A 21,509-nucleotide genomic window follows, 5' to 3' on the forward strand; every position below is an offset into this window, starting at 1 on the left:
ATTTCATTCATATAGTACTGAATTTTATTGGCTTAGCTGTTTGGCATCTCTTCTGTCCTCACTGGGTTTCAAGTAGAAGGATTTTTATTTATTTATTTATTTATTTGAGGAAGATTAGCCCTGAGCTAACATCTGCCGCCAATCCTCCTCTTTTTGCTGAGGAGGACTAGCCCTGAGATAATATCCATGCCCATCTTCCTCTACTTTATATATGGGACCTGCCACAGCATGGCTTGATAAGCGATCTGTAGGTCCACACCCAGGATCTGAACCAGCGAACCCTGGGCTGCCGAAGCAGAACATGTGAACTTAACCACTGCACCACTGGGCTGGCCCCAAAGGATTTTTTTTTTTTTTCCCTAAGAAAGATTTCTAAAAGACCAAAGAAGAATCTAGCTATAAAAAAGATATAAGACCCCTTAGAAATAATCTTTTGTGTTAGAAACCATCCATATTGCCGCCTCAAAATGTCAGTTATTGCTTCCTAGAGTACTTTATCAGTTGTGTGCAAGGATTAATCTCTCTTTAAAAAACTAATGGGACTAACCTTAATTTTCTAAAAATAAAAGTGCATATGGTAATGAATAATTTGTGACGTAACTTTAAGAAAAGCAATATAAGGCATGTGAATCATAATCAGTTTATTTTTTTAATAAGAATATGCAGATAGCTAAAATACATGTATTACATGCTTTTCTGGGGGTTATCAGCATTACATTACTACATATTTCTTTATACACATTCACACAGACATTTAGATTTGTAAATTGATAATTTTTGTCTATTTGATGATCTCATGGTATAATAGCACCTAATATTAGAATCTAGAGTTCTTTATCATTGGGTGACACATAATAGTTTATTAATGAATAAAAATCATCCCAAAATAGTAACACCTAAGCTTACATTGTCATAGATGTTTGTAAAAATTATATAGTCGTATTCACAACTAAAATTTGATGAATAATGCAAAAATAAAATCTTAACAGTTTATTACCAAATAACAGTATTTGTCCCCAGTAGATTTATAGTCCAAATTAAGTATCCCAAGCTAAGGAAAAGACACCTCTGAAAGTATTCATTTTTTTTAACCTGTCACCTAAATTTTCATAGACCATTTAATGGTACTGAGGGAACTTCATGGATAAGATAATTTTGAGAGCAAGAAGGGAAACTCGTGATGCGCATATCTTATGTCAGAAACAAAACATTTTTACTATTCTAGATGTGTAAAATGGCTTGAGGCTATCTTCAGAATAAGTCTCAACAAAATAAGCAATGTGATTACTTTAGAATTAGAATAGATCAGAGGGAAATTATGTAAGAAGTAAAGAAGATAGCTGAAAACCGGAAAGAATTTTAAATCTGTTATCCAATAGGAAATCATTAAAAGTAACATCACCTTAGAACAAGCAGTCATGTTAGCTAACCTTTTAAATTTGACTGGAGAGCTGTAAGCTTAAGAGAACTTTTCAGGGTTTAAAAGTGTAACTTTCTAAAACATGAATGTGTACGTTTTTAATCAGTGAATGCAAGAAGAGACAGATTTTAATAATCATGAAGAAAGAAATCATTTGGCAAGAATTTATTTATGGTGCAGACAACTAAAGTAAGGAAGGTGGTTATACGATTTCATATGTCTGAAATGGGGTGAGTGAAGTTGAAACTAGGTCTTACAAAGACCTACAATACAATGTCTTTGTGTTTAGACTTAGAATTCTCTGGCTCATAACTTTGGTTCAATGATGTGAGCTAAAATTGCCAAACATTTATTCTTTTATAAATAATTAGTTGTTTATTTTGTCTTTTAAATGATTTTCTTTCTTAATGGAAATTGAATTTTACCAAGCAATATGGCTACTAAATAATGTTTCTTCTTTTCTATAGGTAAAACTTCAGTCAGGAAGCTGACAAAAAAGGTAAGCAATGTGGCGGAGTGAGGCGGTTTCTTTCTTTTTTTTTTGTAAGATAGAAAACAGCTTTTATAAGTTAAATTGAAATATTTTAATATGTTTATTCAAAGGACATCGAGGATGTACTGGCAGGAATCCAAAAAGCTGGTTGTGGATCTACGTTTTTTAGAGACCTTGGTGATAAAGGTAATGTTGATTTGTTGTTAAATTTCCATTTATGTATTTTATTTAACTAAAATAGTATTAAGGAATTAAATTGTGAGGTTTGCAACTGTATATTAGACAATATACAGTAGAGAATCTACACAGCTTATTTACCATGAAGGAAGAAGGATTGTGAACCTGTGCATCTTTACTGTGTTATTTAATAGATGTTTTAAGCCTCCTTGTTACCAGATCGAATGACGATATTTTATATTCTCTGCTTGTGTGATCTCGGTATTTGATACTGTTATCTACTCTCACCTCAAAACAGTCCCCTCTTTTGGCTTTTATGACCCCATCCTTTCTTATATTTTCTTACCATCCTAGTTATTTCTTTTCTATCTCTTTTGATGAAATTCAACCAGAATCACCTAAACTGGCAAAATCAAACATGAGGTTATTCTAATGGGGGTGAGTTTGAAGGAAGGGATTGACTAGTCAATCCTAAAACAGCGTAAGAAATTCTGTATCTCATACGAAATAATAAGGTTTAACAGCAAGATTTAACAAACTTTGAAGAAAGTAGGAGACTACCTGCCAAGTGAAGGTTGATGGGTTTTTTTGGTTGATTCTGGTTTTTTTTTTTTTTCTTTTTGAAAGATTTTATTTTTCTTTTTTCTACCCAAAGCCCCTGGTACATAGTTGTGTAATTGTTTTAGTTGTGGGTCCTTCTGGTTGTGGCATGTGGGATGCCACCTCAGCATGGCCTGATGAGCAGTGCCATGTCCGCGCCCAGGATCCGAACCAGCAAAACCCTGGGCCACCAAAGCGGAGTGGGTGAACCCAACCACTTGGCCACAGGGCAGCCCAGGGTGATGTTTTTGAGGCCTAGCATATGATGTGGGAGTTGAGATGTCAAAGAGCAGAAAGCAAACATTCATTTTCTTGATATGAAGAAGATAGTGAGTAGTGGTTGAGCTTATATAAAACAGATTAATGGAAGCCTTGAAAGCAACTGTGAGATTTGAAGAGAAGCTAGAAAGTTATTCTAGTTTCCCAAACTGTGTTTAGTTACAGTCTAAATTCTTCATACGAAGCAGGGCAGGGGGAGGAGGGGGATGCCTGTAGATTTTCTTTATTCTTTGCTTTAAATTGAGACTACTGATACATATATATCTCTATTGCTATATCTGTCTCTATATCTATATATATACACCTTTCTAACTATCAAGGAGATACATTTATCAACCTACTAAAGTGTTTTCCTCATTGGATAGTTCTCTTTCCCTGTTCTTTACATAGCTGGAGGACTATTTATATCTCAGAATGAACAAGGGCATCATACATTTCCAAGATTTCTTGGAGAATGAAAAGCCAGTATTTCTGGATGATTGGGGGAAAGGCCCTTAGTGTGATTCACTATTCAAAAAATAAATAGAAAATGGAAACAGCAGAAAGTTTGATTTTTTTTGCTTTAAGTGAAGTCCGTGAGGCTATGAGTAGGAGAAATAGAGGAAAGATGATTAGCCAGAGCGGCTTTAAGAGGAACTAGAAAGAATAAATGACTGCAAGGATAGATAATAGAGCACGCACTTCAGTCGGAGAGAAAAGAATAAGAAATGTACACTGGGCAGCTGCAGGAGGAGAATTAACTTCCCACCTTTCACACAGGAGTGTATAAAAGAGCAGCCTTCATTAATAAAGGACTGGTAGGGAAATCAGGTCTTAAAGATAGGACTTATTGGTGACAAGAAAATTAAGCAACTGACAGGGAAATGAGGCAGAACAGCAGAGTTGCGTAATTCTGAAGAGTTAGAAGAACCATGCAAGGGCAGAGTGGGAACTCCGACTGTCTCACCGTTTCTCCAGATGCTGGCTTTCCTGTGCTTGCTTTTATTCAACTCTGATTTGGGTCTCAGCCCTGACTCTTCACATTGTCCGTCCCTCCAACATATCTACTTTACCGCAGGCTGGGTGAAAAGTGTCCTTAAAGTTGGAAAGGCTTCACAGGTTGAATACATGGAACCTCACAACTTCTGTGTATCTTGGAGTTTATAAGCTGCTTTAATAAAGATATTTCTAATCAGGGAAATGCAAATCAAAACTACACTAAGATATCACCTTACCCCCGTTAGATTGGCAAAAACATCCAAAACCAAGAACGACAAATGTTGGAGAGGTTGTGGAGAAAGAGGAACCCTCATACACTGTTGGTGGGAATGCAAACTGGTACAGCCACTATGGAAAACAGTATGGAGATTTCTCAAAAAGTTAAAAATAGAAATACCCTATGACCCAGCCATCCCATTACTGGGTATCTATCCTAAGAACCTGATATCAGATATCTCAAGAGTCCGTTGCACCCCTATGTTCATCGCAGCATTATTTACAATAGCCAAGACGTGGAACCAGCCTACATGCCCAGAAACTGATGATTGGATAAAGAAGATGTGGTATATATACACAATGGAATACTACTCAGCCATAAAAAAAGACGAAATTGGCCCATTCACAACAATGTGGATGGACCTCGAGGGCATTATGTTAAGCGAAATAAGTCAGTCAGAGAAAGACGAACTCTATATGACTCCACTCATAGGTGGAAATTAGTTTATTGAGAAGGAGATCTGATCGGTGGTTACCAGGGAAAAGGGGGGGTGGGGGGAGGGTACGGAGGGGGAAGTGGTGTACCCACAACATGACTAACAAAAATGTACAACTGAAATTTCACAAGCTTGTAATCCATCATAACATTAATAAAAAAAAAATAATAAAAAAAATAAAAATAAAGATATTTCTATCTATTTCCAGGCTTAGAGTGGGAAAACATGTAAACATCTGGCACAGTGCCCTGAGATCAACTGTCAATAAAAGATCTTATTTTATTAAGCAAATCCACGTGCCACAGGTTCTCCTGGAGTCTCTGAAACCACATCATCCCAATTCTCTGTGCTTCTCTTTCCATCATTGGCTTCTCTTCCTCCCTCTGCCCATTAAAAGTTGGTGCTTCCTGGGATTCTGTCCTTCACTTCCTGCTCTTCTGCCTCAGCCTCTTTGGTTTTAGCATCCGTGTATACTAATCACTCTCAACTCTCTTCCAGTGTCTCCAGCCCAGGCTACTCTCCTGAGCTTCAGGCTTCTCTACACAAACCAGCTGCCTGACATCTGCTTGTGAATCTCTCAATTACCTTGAATTCATCATATCCTAAACTGAACTCACCATCTTACCCCTAAACCAACTCCTCCTTTATTCTTGGTCTCATTTGGTAGTAATACCGCTCACCCAGCTCATCGAAACCTGGGAAATATCTTTGAACCCTTTCTTCTTTTGCCCCACCCATCCTTAACATGCGGTCAAACACAAAGTCTTTCTAATTTTGCCTCCTAAATATTTATTGAATTCATCCTCTCTTCTCCCTATCTCTAGAGAACTTGCGGGAAACAGAACAAGAAAAAATCTTGAGGAAGGACTTAACAGTTATTTTTTAGTTTTTCTCTGAAATACATGAGTTGAAGTGTAGTTTTCAACTTAAAAAACACTAATATGAATATTTTATAGGAAAAATTCAACAAAAACTTTTTTCAGAAATATTCCTTTGTTTATATTAATGAAGTAAGAACTATCAAAATTTATAATGTATCAACTAGCAAAAGGTACTATATTCTTGAAATAAAATAATTCACCCACCGTACATTATTATAAAGAAAAACAAATTATAATTATTATTCATTTTTTAAAAACTGAGCAGAATTCTCAATATAATACCATCCTCAAGGATGTACTGAATATAAATTATAAGATGTGATGTAGGATATAAGTATATTTTTTCTTGTTTTTTTTTTTTTTGAGGAAGATTAGCCCTGAGCTAACATCTGCTGCCAATCCTCCTCTTTTTGCTGAGGAAGACTGGCCCTGAGCTAACATCCATGCCCATCTTCCTCTACTTTTTATATATGGGACGCCTGCCACAGCATGGCTTGCCAAGCAGTGCCATGTCCTCACCCGGGATCCAAACCAGCGAACCCTGGGCTGCCGAAGCAGAACATATGAACTTAACCACTGCGCCACTGGGCCAACCCAGTATATTCTTATGATGTGGTAATTTGTCTTTGGGGAACAGGGTTCTTAAAATTGCATTCACTATCAAGTCATATTTTAGAATGGTTCCAAATTTTAAATATTTCTAGAGAAACAGAGTAACTAACAGAATTTAATCATCTCTTCTAGTAGTCTTTAAGAATTCTTTAACAAATTTTTAAATATAAATTATTTAAAATACTTCCCTGTTTAACATGCAATTTTGAAACATTGCCATTTAACAGCATTTATTTTACAATTAAATGTAACAAATATGTATTAAACTTTTCTCCTATAAAGTGCTGAGGTGTCAGTTTTCTTTAAAAGCGTTTTCAAAAGGCAGATACCTAGAATGCTGTTGTAGAACTATATTATTTATAGTCTGTCTTGAGAGTGTAGGGTACTGTTTTTATACTGTCTCTCAACTCTGTTTTTATTCAAGCTTTTTAAGTCAATATTTCAAAGAAAGACTCTGGAATTTCTTTTTCAAAAAGTTCCCCTTGTGTAAAGGATATGTACCTATGTCTAGAGAAAAGAAAAGTGAGGTCTCCTTTTGGCACCAAGCCCAGTTCAGTCTAGCAATTTGGCCATTTTTTCACATTGTCATATTCCTTTGAAAATTAGAAAAAAGCTATTCACTTTTTGAGGCTGCCAAGAGATGAAATACTTTGATCTTTCAACTAACGTTAGAGCACTTCTCTCAGGTACGAGATATGACAAAACACATTTAATTTATTCTCCTTTTATATAAACACTGAATATTTTTAAGAAAAAATATCTGAAGACTTACTATAGGCTTTTTTATTAAAGAGAAGTACGCCTGCTCCAAAATAAAAACGACAACAAGAAAGTTGGTTATGCAAAAAAATGTAAGTCACTAAAAACATTTAAAATATATACCTAAAGTTACTGTTAGCTAAAACAATGAATTACGTAGACGCAAGATCTTTACTTGCCTTGCTCTGAACTATTTTTGTCCCTGAGTCTCTGCTTTATTTGATTGGGAGCTGTTAGGTTGTGCTCTTCCTTCCTTCAACAGTAAATACGTATCCACTGCCATCACCTGCTTCAAGCCTTTCTTCCTCATTTCTGCACTACCTTGGTAGCTTTATTTCCCATTGCTTCTTCCACATGAACATTGGTTCAGACAGACCATCACTTTTTGATTTTCTTATTCGGCTTCATCTATCTTATATGGCTTTCTCACTTATATCACACCAGCTTAATTAAAATTTTCACCCATCATTCAAAGACCATTTTTAGAATTACTTCTTGTATGACATCTCTGATCATCTGAACTCTGGAAATGATTTCACATTTTTCTAAAGTTCTGTAACTCCTATTATCAGTGGTATTTAGCGTTTTCTGTAAACATTTACATTTTGGCTTCCTGGTGGAAGTATACAGCACCATCTATTAAGAATTCTAGCCAAAAGTCAAATTTGAATCTGAGCAGAGCTCTGGATCTAAGTACCAGTTTGTGGAAAATAGAGAAATTAGAGGAACATGTGAAATGACACGAAGAAGATGCAATCAGCAAAATTGCCTAGACTATGAGAAACTCCCCAGGACAAATGATCATGCTTCTTCAACAATTAAGTTGAAAAGGAAGGAAAAAAAGACAAGGGGGAACCTATAAATTAAAAGAGATTTAAGATACAAGAAACAAAAGAGAAAATTGAAAACTTTTGTGAATCAAAGTACACTATCAAGAGAGTAAAAAGGCTACACACAGGATGGGAGAAAATATTTGCAAATCATTTATTAGGAGTTACTATCCAGGATATATCCTACAACTCAACAACAAGAAAAACCAAACAGCCCAATTTAAAAATGGGCAAAGGACTGGAATAGACATTCTCCAAAGAAAATATACAAATGGCTAATTCAAACATGAAAAGATCCTCAGCATCACAAATCATTAGGGAAATGCAAATCAAAACCACAATGAGATACCGCTTCACATCCCTTATTATCAAGGGAAAAAAAAATAAGTATTGGCAAGCATATGGAGAAAATATAACCCTTGTGTGTTTTTGGTGGGACTATAAAATGGTGCATCCACTGTGGAAAACAGTATGGTGGTTCCTCAAAAAATTACACATAGAATGACCATATGCTCCAGCAATCCCATTGCTGGCTATGTACCCAAAGGAATTAAAAGCAGGGACTCAAACAGATATTTGTACACCAGTGTTGCAGCATTAATCACAATAGCCGAAAGGTTGAAACAACCCAGATGTCCATCAACAGAGAAATGGATAAAGAAAATGTGGTATGTACATATAAAGGGATATTATTCATCCTTAAAAAGGAATGGAATTCTGATACATTCTACAACATGGATGAACCTTGAAGACATTATGGTAAGTGAAGTAAGACAGTCACAAAAGGACAAATATTGTATGATTCCACGTATATGAGAAACCTAGAGTAGACTAAGTCGTAGAGACAGAAAGTAGAATAGAGTTACAAGGGGATGGGGCAGAAGAGAAGGGGGAGTTAGTTTTAATGAGTATGGGATTTCAGTTTATGATGATGAAAATGTTCTGATAATTGTTGCAAAACAATATGAATGTTCTTAATGCCACTGAACTGTACATTTAAAAATGGCTAAAATGGTAAATTTTATGTTATATGTCTTTTATCACAATAAAAAAATGACTTGAGACCTATTAACCAAGTGTAATGCAAGGACCTTCTATGAATTTGAGCACACTTAAAATTTTTTCTGAAATGGGGATGTTTGTAACACTGATTTAAATTTGATGATATTAAGGAATTACTGATAATTTTTTAGGTGTGGTAAATATGTTTGGGGGAGGGAACAGTCCTTTTAAAGATACAGCCTGAGTTTTTTCTATGAAATGATATGTGGGATTTGTTTCAAAATAATCCAGTGGAGGTGGGGGGAAGGGATGAGAAAAGGTACAGATAAAGCAAGACCTACCATGAGTTGACAATTACTGAAGCTGACCTATGTAGTTATCATATTATTCTCTCTACTTTTGTATGTAATTGGAGTTCTCCATGACAAAGTTTTTTTTAATGTGTGTTTTGCTATTATACCAAGCTTATGATCCAGAGGGAAAATTTCTTTAGCTTATCAGGAAGGTATAATTTATAAGATATTGTTTCTGTATTTCTTATGATTCTTTTTGTTGCAAGCACATAAAGCCTGATGCTATCTACTTGAGCCAGAAAGGAAGTTTATTTAGCAACCAGACTTAGAACTAGCTTCAAGCCTAGCTTAATCCAGGGCTTAAAACATCACCACTGTTTATCTTTCAGGTCTGCCAATTAAAGATTGGCTCGATTCTCAGGCTCTAAACACTGGATCTCTGAAAGTTCAGGCACTGTTTCTGTGGCCTCACACTCCTAAGTGAAACATTCACACATCAAAGCCAGGGGGGAGGGAGGGCGTGGGGGTTGGGGAGGGCGGATAAAGTGGATGACCCAGCATTCTTAGAAATTCTGCAGTACCACTCAGCAGACAGGCCACTCTGAGGGGCCCAGCTTAGGGCATGGCCCACCCCTGAAGCAGTCCCTGCAGCCAGACTAATGCAACCTGCTCATTAGCTTGGGTCAGCTACTTGCCCATCCCTGCACCAATTCTGCAGGAGTACAATGATTGGCTTAGGCCAGTCAGCGTCTGCCTCCAAAGATGAACATGTGTTGTCATACCCAAACGGCATGTTTGAGAATGAGAAGGGAATGGTTTTCCGAAAGGAAATCAAATCACTGCTACAAAGATTTAATTATTTCATTTTAAATAATATAGTTTGACCTTTGGTATATCCAAATCTGTGTTATTCTACTGAATTTATAAATTTACTTGAGATTTTATGAATAGTAAAATTTGAGTAGAAATTACGTAAAGTGTCATGCAAATAAAATCTTTAGTGGATACTTTTTATTTGCTAGCCAGCATCCATCCATTCCTCCTCCTTACTAGTAATAGTAACATGATGAAAAATAGTATCTTCTTTCTTTTTTTTCAAGTATTAGTACTGAACTCTCTACTATAAAAGTTTTCGACTATCCCAAGGAGAGGTAATTTAAAGTAAAAGTGTGTCTGTTTTTAATTAGGTGAAGTTTCCATATACTGTGTGTGTGTGTGTGTATGTGTGTGTGTGTATATGTGTGTATGTGTATATATATATGTATATATGTGATTACTTCTAAACCATCTAAAACTTATTTTCTCATGTTTTTATTTTATCGTTTCAGGGTTAATTTCATATACTGAGTATCTTTTCTTGCTTACCATCCTCACTAGTAAGTATCCCACAATTTCTCGCAACCGTCATGTGGAATTTCCTATTCTTAACGAACAGGGTTTTGGAATTTTGGTATTTGTGTCTTTACCATTAAAAATATTCTTGGTACTTTAGTTTCTAAATCTACAAAATGATACTGTTGGATTAGATTACCCCTCTAGGTCTCTTTTACCTCCTTCTCACTATGGCTCCCCAAACTTTGTCTTCTTAGTAGAAGGCTTGTGGAACAGAAGAGTCAGACTTAGCCTTCACTTAGGAATATTGAAAAATCCTTTGACATTCTACAAAATTTCTGACGACTACTCTTCAAACTGTCAAGGTCATGAAAATCAAGGAAAGATTGAAAAGCCTTTACAGCTTAGAGGAAACTAAGGAGACATAACAACTAACTGCAACCTAGTTTCTTGTGTTTGATGCTAGAATAGAGAAAACAGCATTAGTGGAAAAATATGAAATCCAAATAAAGTCTGTAGTTTAGTTTAAAATGGTATGCCAGTGTTAATTTCTTAATTTTGATAAAGATACTGTGGTTATAGAAGAAATTGATGTTAGAGGAAGCTGGGTGAAGGGTATATGAGAACTCACTATAGTATCTTTACAACATTTCTGGAAGTCTAAAATTATTTCAAAATAAAAAGTTTTTTTAAAAAAACCCTACTCTGAGAAAAGGAAATAAAGAGTAATAATCAATGTGAAAATAGCCAAGGTACTATAAGAATATAGGAAAGCCCCTAGTAGAGCTAAAGAAATAAATTAAGTTCTCAAATTAATTTTGCTTTGAAGGCAGAATGCTTAATTGCAGAAGAGCACACCTTTGAAAATTGTTATTATGAGATCTTATTTTTCTCTGTTTAGACACTTAACATAGTTTCTGGTGGCTTTTTCACATTTCAAGATCTGTAGATCTGCAGATAATTTGCATTTCACCAATATTTAAATTATTCATTTTTCACCTGATTGCAGAACCCCATACTGGGTTTCATGTTGCTTTTAAAATGCTGGATGCAGATGGGGATGAGATGGTTGAGAAAAAGGAATTTTTTAAGGTGAGTAGATTGTAGTTGTTCTTGGTTTATCATAAAACACCTGAATGTGTGATAATTTTCCATTTCCATAAAAATCACAATTATATCCACTGTTTAGGTATGGAGTGTCATGCAATCATTTATACATTCAAAAGAATTAAATTTTCTATAATACAACCTTGAGGAAACCATTAAGGAACAAAGCATAAGATTCCAAAAAGGGAAACGAGCTTAAGCATCTGCATTTTTTAGGGTTTTATTTGTATGATTTCAGCAAATGATAGGTCTTCATATTAAAAATTGTTCTTACAGCCCTCTGCCCAAAGAAAAGAATAAGAAAAATAAAAACTTAAGCCTTCATAAAGAATGGGGGGAAAAATGAAAAACCACAGTAGGTAGAAATTGGTGCAAATTTTCCAGAAATTTGCTAAGGCTAATATTTGAAAAGCTATAAAGATATGTTTAAATGGTATTTCCTAAGAGATAACTCTAGGACATCCAACCAGTAAATTTCACTCCATTCCAAGAAAATTGATGATAATATTAAAAAATAACTTCAGTACATGTAAACTGTTGGATATGTGCCAGTTAGAGTTAAATGTTTTTAACTTATTAGAGTACTTTAGTGAAGAAATATTTGTCAGTTCTAGTCATCTATTTTTTTTTTCTTCCAATCTCCAGTGTACTGGGAAATAGACAACAAAGCTTATTAAAATTATATATAAAATATAGTCTGTACTTGCACTGTCTAGTAAAGTAGCTAGTAGCCATATGTGGCTATTGAGCCCTTGAAATGTGGCTTGTGACTGAAACGTGAGTTTTTTACTTTTAATTAATTTAAAGTTTGCATTTTAAAACTGATGTTCGCTATTGGAAAATTTTTAAGTATGTTTGAAACAACTTGGTTATATGAATCTACTTTTTCAATTGTAAATTTTATGAAATCTAAGTACGGATCAAGTATTTCCAATGAAATGTGACATCTGAATTGAGATGTCCTGTAAGTGTAAAATACACACTAAATTTTGAAGAAAAAAGAAAGCAAGGTAAAATATCTCAGTTTTTATATTGACTACACAATGAAGAAATAATTTGGGGATATTAACTTTACCTGTTTCTTTACATTTTTGCTGAATTTTGTTTTATTTTTTTTTAAAGATTGGTCCTGAGCTAACATCTCTTCCCAATCTTATTTTTCTTTTTCTTCTCCCCATAGTCCCCCAGTACATAGCTGTATATTCTAGTCATAGGTCCCTCTAGTTCTGCTATGAGGGACGCCACCTCAGCATGGCTTGATGAGTGGTGCTAGGTCTGCGCCCAGGATCCAAACCAGGGAAATCCTGGGCTGCCAAAGCAGTGCACACAAAGTTAACCACTCAGCCTTGGGGCCGGCCCTACATTTTTGCTGCATTTTAAAGAAAATGAAGCTGGAAACTGAAAATGATGTTAGTTATAGTTATACTTAAGCAAGAAAAATAACAAGTAATTCCAATCAGTGGCTCCACTCCGTAGAAAAGGGCTTGGTTCTAAAATGGATGTTTATTTAAGTTAATTAAAATGTTTATGTAGGGATCTTTATTTTTTCAAATGATTCCCCACTTTAACAGACTTTTTAAATTAACTCAACAACTACTGATACTGGCCACATCAGATTAAAATGTTTTCTACCACAGATCTTCCTAGACTTAGGATGAGATTACATCCCAGTAAACCCATCGTAAATTGAAAATATCATAAGTTGAAAATGTGTGTAATGCACCTAAACTACCAAGCATCGTGGCGTAACCTAGCTTACGTAAATGTACTCTGAACACTTACATTGGTCTACAGTTGGCCAAAATCACTAACGCCAAGCTTTATTTATAAGAAAGTGTTAAATATCTCATGTAATTTATTCAATACTGTACAAAAAGTGAAAAACAGAATAGTTGTCTGGGTAAAAAAGGTTTTTTTCTCTTTTTTTGCTGAGGAATATTGCCCTAAGCTAACATCTGTGCCAATCTTCCTCTGTTTTTTGTATGTGGCACACCTCCACAGAATGGCTGGTGAGCAGAATAGGTCCACGCATAGGATCCAAACCTGTGAACCTGTGCTTAACCTGTGCCACCTAAGTGGAGTGTGCAGAACTTTAACCACTCGGCCATGAGGCTGGGCCCAGTAAAAAAGATTTTAAGTGTAGCAGTTGTTTACTCTCATCATCACGGTGCTGACTGGGAGCTGCAGCTGCCACTGCTCACCATCCCGAGAAAGTATCATACTGCCTATCACTAGCCTGGGAAAAGATAAAAATTCAAAGTACAGGTTCTACTGAATGTGTATCACTTTCCCACATTTGTAAAGTCAAAAGATGATAAGTCAGGGACCATCTGTATACTTTAAGCTAAAACGCTGAGATTTCCATCTGCTGCTTTACTGCCCACTCACATAGATATTCGTGTCATTTACCCTAGTTTCTCCCATATGCTTAGATTTATACATTCTACACTCTCTTCCAGATAATTTCTAAAGATGTTAAAAATATCTAAAGATATGTATAAATCTAAATTTTGTGGGATCCTGCTGTTTTATAAATTTATTCTCTATTTCGAACCTTTTTTGCTATGTCCTTTGCTTCTAGTCTTTGAGAGAGTTTCTTATATATAAAACCAAATATTTAGTAATTAAATTTGCAAAGCTTGTGGTATGGAACCTTGTCAAAGGGATTCACTGAGTTATGATTTATATACAATAAAATGCACTTGTTTAAAGTATACAGTTTGATGAGTTTGGACAAATATACACCACATGAAATCTCGAGCCTTCCTAGTCCATCCCACCCAGAACGTGGATCACCCCTTTTCCAGAGTTCCACACTGTTTACAGTCCCTGCCCAGCAATCACTTAGTAGCCGTCTCATTGATCAGATCTACTGTCACAGTATTCCAGTGCTTGTGTTCAAGTAACCCTTATTTTACTTAATAATGACCTCAAAGCGTAAGAGTAGTGATGTTGGCAATTCAGATATGCCAAAGAGAAGCCATAAAGTGCTTCCTTACAGTGAAATGGTGAAAGTTTTCAAGTTAATAAGGAAAGAAAAAAAATTATATGCTGAGATTGCTAAGGTCTACAGTAACTTTTATTACAGTATATTGTTATAGTTCTGTTTTATTAATGGTTATTGTTAATCTCTCACTCTGCCTAGTTTATAAATTAAACTTTATCATAGGTATGTATGTATTAAAAAACATAGTATATATAGGGTTCAGTACTATCCATGGTTTCAGACATCCAATAGGGGTCTTGGAACATATCCCCCGAGGATAAGAGGGCCTCCTGTAGTTATTTAAATGTACTCATTAATTCATCAAGAATTTTTCTATGTAGTCATGTACCATGTAACAATGTTTCAGTCAATGACAGACTGCATATATGATGGGGTCCCATAAGATTAGTACCGTATAGGCTAGGTATGTAGTAGGCTGTATCATCCAGGCTTGTGTAAGTACACTCTATGATGTTCACATGATGACTAAATCACCTAACGACATATTTCTCAGAATGTATCCCCATCTTTAAGTGATGCACGATAGGAGTTAGTATGTGTTAAGCATTGTTCTATATATTTTTTACATTTTTAATATGGCTATTAAAAAATTTAAAATTACTTATGTGGCTCTATTATATTTCCATTCAACAACACTGCTTTAGAATATACAAGACTATAGATTCTAAGAAAATTTCATGTATATTTTATTGCATGCCTCTTATGACAATTGTTTCAAATGCTGCAAAAGATTTTTGTTACTCCTGGGTTTGCAGTTTAAGTAAGAAAGCTGGAAGATTCCAGGGATTGAAGTTGCCTGAAGTATACCTCTAGGTATATGAGATTTCACTGTACTATTCAGAAAAACAGGTAGCAATCTTATAGAATTCATTTTCTTAAAGTGGTAGAAGTTAAAATATAATAGAAAGCTATAGAGAAAACTATACTACTTCAGGGATATTTGATCTATTCAAAATACATTATTTATAAGAAAAACAGGTTTGTAAAAAAAAATTTTTCATTAGAAAGTCACTGTGAACAACATTAGCAAATCTGCTTATTCCCAAAGAAGCAGTGAGGGTAAAGTATTACCATTGTAGAACAGCTAGTTTCTGAAGGCAGCCTAGAATTCCACCAGGTTGAAGGTGCTTGTGAATAGACAAACTGGAAAGAACCAAGGATTTTTAGGTATCGCAGCTCTTACTCAGGACCTCAGGGTAAAAAATACTCAAAAAGCAAGGAGGAAAGGAAATCCTAGACAGTCATCATAAATTTATCTTTGAATTTAATTCCATTCAATCTAAAGAAAGAAGAAGTAACAATATTGTTCTGTTTGCCATGAACAGTGATTAAATAGCCATTATCAGAGGTCCCTTGAGAAAATAAACTATAAAATCGAGACCACTGTAAAAACATTGTTGCTGTTGTGTGTCATACCCAAAATGTGAACAGAGACACCTAAGAAGTGGATTCCCTGATATGAACTGTACGCTGCTGTCAGGAGAAACCAGCAGGCAGTGGTTAATGGAGATAATTGCACTTCAGTGTTCCAAAATTCATCTCTGGCCACAGCATGAAAGATGAATTAAAAGAGGAGAGATTGGAGGTGAGGAGGCTCCCTAGTCTGTTGCAATAGTCCAGTTTTACAACTGTGAATGAAAAGTAGGAAAACAATCACAAGATATTATGGAGTAGGCTCTTTAGAACCTGGCTTCCAATTCGATAGAGAAATGAATGGAAAGAAATAATCAGTGGTCATTCGTTTTTCCAGCTAGCCTGACTAGGAATGATGATAGTACTAATTGGTCAAAAAGAAAAGAAGACTGTGACTATTTCTTATTGAGGGTTGTTTATGTCCAACATATATTATTGAATCTTTACAGCACCCTACAAAACTAGTAGTAGTGTTCCCATTTTAAAGATGAGAATATTGATATGCAGACAGTATTGCAGCCATGATTTGATTCCAAGTCCATCCAATTCTAGAGCCTCTTCTTTCCTCAGTGTTAACCTGCCTCATTTGAAGGAGAATTCAAGGGAAGATTGAGTTGAAAAAGATCTTAACTCTCAGTTTAGAAATGTTGAGCTTGATAAATTGGTAGAATATCCCTGTAGGGATAAACAAGTGTAGCAGGCAACTGTCTGGAGATGAAGAGTGTAGTCTGGATTAGGAAGCATCCTGATAGAAGTGATCATTAGTCATGAGAGTATATGACCTCAAGGGGAGAGGATGGAGAGTGAAAAGGAATAGGACCAGAGTCTTGGTAAACAGTTTCATTTAAGAGATCAAGCTGAGGTTGAGAAGCCAAAGAAGAAAATTGAGAAGGAGCAGAGGAGTAAGCAGAGTACTGGAGAAGTAAGAAGAAAGCCCAGAGAGTGTCGGGTAATGGAATCTTGTGAAGAAGGGTAACAATGAGGGAGTATTTAATATCATACTCTTTAAAAAGTGGTCAAATAGGATGGTGACTGAGTAGAGAGCCCCTGAAATTATCTAGACATTGGGAACCATTACAGAAGCAGTTTCAAGAGGGCAATAGGGACCGATGCAACAAAGCAGAAGGCTGAAGAGGAGGGAATAGGAAATGCACAATTGATGGCAGTAGATAGAAATTATTATTCTGGAGAAGAAACAGCTAAAATGTCCAAATTACATAAAGCAAACTACAGATTCAACCCAATCCCCATCAGAATCCCAATGACATTCTTCACGGAATTGCAACAAAGAATCCTAAAATTCATATGGAACAACAAAAGACCCCAAATAGCCAAAGCAATCCTGAGAAAAGAGAACAAAGCTGGAGGTATCACACTCCCTGATTTCAAAATATGCTACCAAGCTAGAGTAATCAAAACAGCATGGTATGGCACAAAAACAGGCACACAGGTCAATGGAACAGAACTGAAAGCCCAGAAATAAAACCACATGTCTACAGACAGCTAATCTTCAACACAGGAGCCAAGAACATACAATGGAGAGAAGAAAGTCTTTTCAATAAGTGGTGTTGGGAAAACTGGACAGCCGCATGCAAAAGGATGAAAGTAGACCATTATCTTTCACCATACACAAAAATTAACTCAAAATGGATCAAAGACTTGAAGATAAGACCTGAAACCATGAAACTCCTAGAGAAAATATAGGCAATACGCTCCTTGACATCAGTCTTAGAAGGATGTTTTTGAATACCATGTCTACTCAGCTAAGGCAAACAAAAGAAAAAATAAACAAATGGGAATTCATCCAGCTAAAAAGCTTCTGCAAGGCAAAGGAAACCAGGAACAAAACAAAGGACAACCCACCAACTGGGAGGAAATATTTGCAAATCATATATCCGACAAGGGGTGACTCTCCAAAATATATAAAGAACTCACATAACTCAGTAACAGAAAAACAAACAACCTAATTGAAAAATGGACAGAGGATATGAACAGACATTTTTCCAAAGAAGGTATACAGATGGCCAACAGGCACATGAAAAGATATTCAACATCACTAATCATCAGGGAAATGCAAATCAAAACTACACTAAAGGGGCCAGCTTGATGGCACAGTGGTTAAGTTTGCGCACTCTGCTTCAGTGGCCCAGGGTTCAGAGGCTCAGATCCTAGATACAGACCTACATACACACTGCTCATCGAGCCATGCTGTGGCAGCATCCTGCATACAAAATGAAGGAAGATTGGCACAGATGTTAGCTCAGGGACAGTCCTCCTCAAGCAAAAAGGAAAAGATTGGTAACAGACGTTAGATCAGGGCCAATCTTCCTCACCAAAAAAAAAAAGAGAGAGGGGGGCCGGCCCAGTGGCACAAGAGTTAAGTGCTCACGTTCCACTTTGGCGGCCCAGGGTTCGACGGTTCAGATCCAGGGTGTGGACATGGGACCGCTTGTCAAGCTATGCTGTGATAGGTGTCCCACATATAAAGTAGAGGAACATAGGCACGGATGTTAGCTCAGGGCCAGTCTTCCTCAGCAAAAAGAGGAGGATTGGCAGCAGATGTTAGCTCAGGGCTAATCTTCCTCAAAATAAAATAAAATAAAAATTTATTAAAAAAAAGAAAACCTACACTAAGATATCACCTTACACATGTTAGCATGGCTATAATCACCAAGACAAAATCAACAAGTGTCGGAGAGGATGCAGAGAAAAGGCAACCCTCGTACATTGCTGGTGGGAATGCAATCTGATGCAGCCGCTATGGAAAACAGTATGGAGATTTCTCAAAAAATTAAAAATAGAAATACCATACTACCCAGCTATCCCACTACTGGGTATTTATCCAAAGAACTTGAAATCAACAATTCAGTGAGACTTTTGCACTGCTATGTTCACAGCAGCATTATTCACAATAGCCAAACCGTGGGAGCAACCCAAGTGCCCATCAACTGATGATTGGATAAAGAAGATATGGTATATACAATGGAGTACTACTCAGCCATAAAAAAGACAAAATTGTCCCATTTGCAACAACATGGATGGACCTTGAGGGTATTATGTTAGGTGAAATTAGCCAGACAGAGAAAGACAAACACTGTATGGTTTCACTCATATGTGGAAGATAAACAAACACATGGACAAAGAGAACAGTTTAGTGGTTACCAGAGAAGTGGGTTGGGGGTGGGCACAAGAGTTGAAGGGGCACATTTATATGGTGACTGACAAATAATGTACAACTGAAATTTCATGGTGTTATAAACTGTTACGACCTCAATAAAATTTTTAAAAAGAAGAACCTGTCACAGCAGCTTAAAAAACTATATTCTTGAGAAGTGACGTCAGCAACATGGCAGCGTCAGTTCACCCGGGACTCTTCTCCCCTCCCAATTTCAACCAAAAAGAGCAACTGCTTTTCAACCAAAAAAAAAAACCTAATAACAGAAATGATCAGAGACCCACAGTAGCCAAACGATGGAAGGCGGAGAGGCTGGAGCCGCCCTCAGAGGAGCTGGAACAGGGTATGAGAGAATTCGCTCCCTCTCCTAGAGACTGGGATCGCTGCCGCAGGTGAAGGAAGGAGCGGGGGAGGGGCCGTGCAGCCGGGTATCACCCAAGACTCCTACCAACAGTGCAGTGGAAACCCTCTAACGGGGGAAAGCTTTCTCATGGGGGAACCCCAGCAAGCCAGGGCCCCGGAGACCAGAAAGCCAGAGCTGATCCAATCCAGGTCAGCGTGAGTGAAAGTGCCCCTCCTCCTTCAACCCACGCTGCCCGGGGCCATCACGCCTGAAGGCAGAGGGCTCAGAACGCAAGGCTCTCAACCCCCATCTAGTGGCGACAGGCTGTAATTGCAGCTGAGTAATAGCATCAGGAGCAAAAACCGCTCCTCTACCATCCAGCAATTTATAAAAGCTCCAATCCAAAAGGAAAACAATAAAAATACAGAAGTAGGTCCTGAGGGCTTGGAAATGGGTAAACTAAGTGAAGATGAGTTCTAAATAGCTATCATCAAAATATTCAATGAGGTAAAGGGAAATATAGAGAAACAAGTCAATGAGTTCTAGAGTTACTTCACAAAAGAGATTGAAATTATAAAGAAGAATCAATTAGAAATACCAGAAAAATACAATGGATCAGATAAAACAGAATATGGATTCTCTGAATGACCTTGTAGACAGCATAGAGGAGAAAATTAGCATAATCAAAGATAGACAGGTTGAATGGCTCCAGACAGAGGACGAAAGAGAACTAAGAATTTAAAAAAACTGAAGAAAGTCTCCGATAAATAGCTGACTTAATGAGAAAATGCAACTTAAGAATGATTGGAATTCCTGAGGGTGTGGACAAGGAAAATGGAGCAGACAGTGTGCTCAATGAAATAATAGCAGAGAACTTCCCAAATCTAGGGATTGAGAGAGAAATGTGTGTGGAGGAAGCTTTGAGATCTCCTAGATTTGTCAATGTAAAAAGAACTATTGCGAGGCATATAGTAGTGAAAATGGCAAAAATGAATGACAAAGAAAGAATACTCAGGGCAGCAAGGCAGAAGAAAATAACCTACAAAGGAACCCCCATCAGACTTTCAGCAGATTTCTCTACAGAAACCTTACAAGCTAGGAGAGATTGGAGTGACATATTCAAAACTTTAAAGGATAAAAATCTTCAGCCAAGAATATTCTATCCAGCCAAAATTTCCTCAGATATGAGGGAGAAATTCAGTCTTTTCCAGACAAACAAAAGCTAAGGGACGTTGTAGCCACAGGACCTGCACTACAAGAAATCCTCAAGAAGGCTGTCATGCCTGCAAAAAAAAAAAAGGGAGTAAGGGGTCACAAAACACAGAGTAGAGAGACAAATAGATAGAATCTGAATAGGATAGCAAATATTCAACCATAGCATTAGGATAAAGGGAGGAAATCACCAAAGCAAAGACAATCTTATCACTCTGACCACAAACTCACAACACAAGTTGCAATAAGAGATGAAAATAATAATTTAGGAGGGGAGGAGGAAAGGGACTGAAACACTCTAGGCTAAGGAAGTAAGAGACCACCAGAAAATGGACTATGTTATACACGAGATTCTAAATACAAACTTCAGGGTAGCCACTAAACTAAAACACAGAACAGAGACACAAAACATAAATAAGGAAAAACCTAAGAAACCCAGCATAAGAAATTGCAGAAGTCAATGGGTAGGCTAAAATACACAGGACGAGAAACAAGGGAAAAACAGGAAAACCGGAAAACGAGCAACAGAATGACAGCATTAAGCCCTCATGCATCAATACTCACCCTGAATGTAAACGGATTGAACTCTCCAATAAAAAGACACAGAGTGACAAAATGGATTAAAGAACAAGGTCCAGCAATTTGTTGCCTCCAGGAAACACACCTCAGCTCCAAGGACAAACACAGGCTCAGAGTGAAGGGGGGTGGAAGACAATCCTCCAAGCTAATAGCAAACAAAAGAAAGCAGGTGTCGCAATACTTATATCAGACAAAACAGACTTCAAGATAAGGCAGGTAAAGAGAGACATAGAGGGCCAATATATAATGATCGAAGGGACACTTCATCCAGAAGAAATAACGCTTATAAATATCTATGCACCCA

At 36.7% G+C, this 21,509-nt stretch overlaps 1 protein-coding gene across 1 annotated transcript in view; it reads left to right on the plus strand.

The window, feature by feature from the left end:
* MICU2 (mitochondrial calcium uptake 2) overlaps positions 1–21,509 on the plus strand; it is a 132,498-nt gene that overhangs the window by 60,008 nt on the left and 50,981 nt on the right. Inside the window, exons 3-6 of the mRNA XM_046664499.1 lie at positions 1,888–1,919; positions 2,024–2,099; positions 10,366–10,413; positions 11,379–11,461. Of these exons, the coding sequence (XP_046520455.1) occupies positions 1,888–1,919; positions 2,024–2,099; positions 10,366–10,413; positions 11,379–11,461 (239 nt within the window). The remainder of the gene's footprint in view (positions 1–1,887; positions 1,920–2,023; positions 2,100–10,365; positions 10,414–11,378; positions 11,462–21,509) is intronic.

Source organism: Equus quagga, chromosome 6 (genome assembly GCF_021613505.1).
Source record: "Equus quagga isolate Etosha38 chromosome 6, UCLA_HA_Equagga_1.0, whole genome shotgun sequence".
NCBI classification, from domain to species: Eukaryota; Metazoa; Chordata; class Mammalia; order Perissodactyla; family Equidae; genus Equus; species Equus quagga.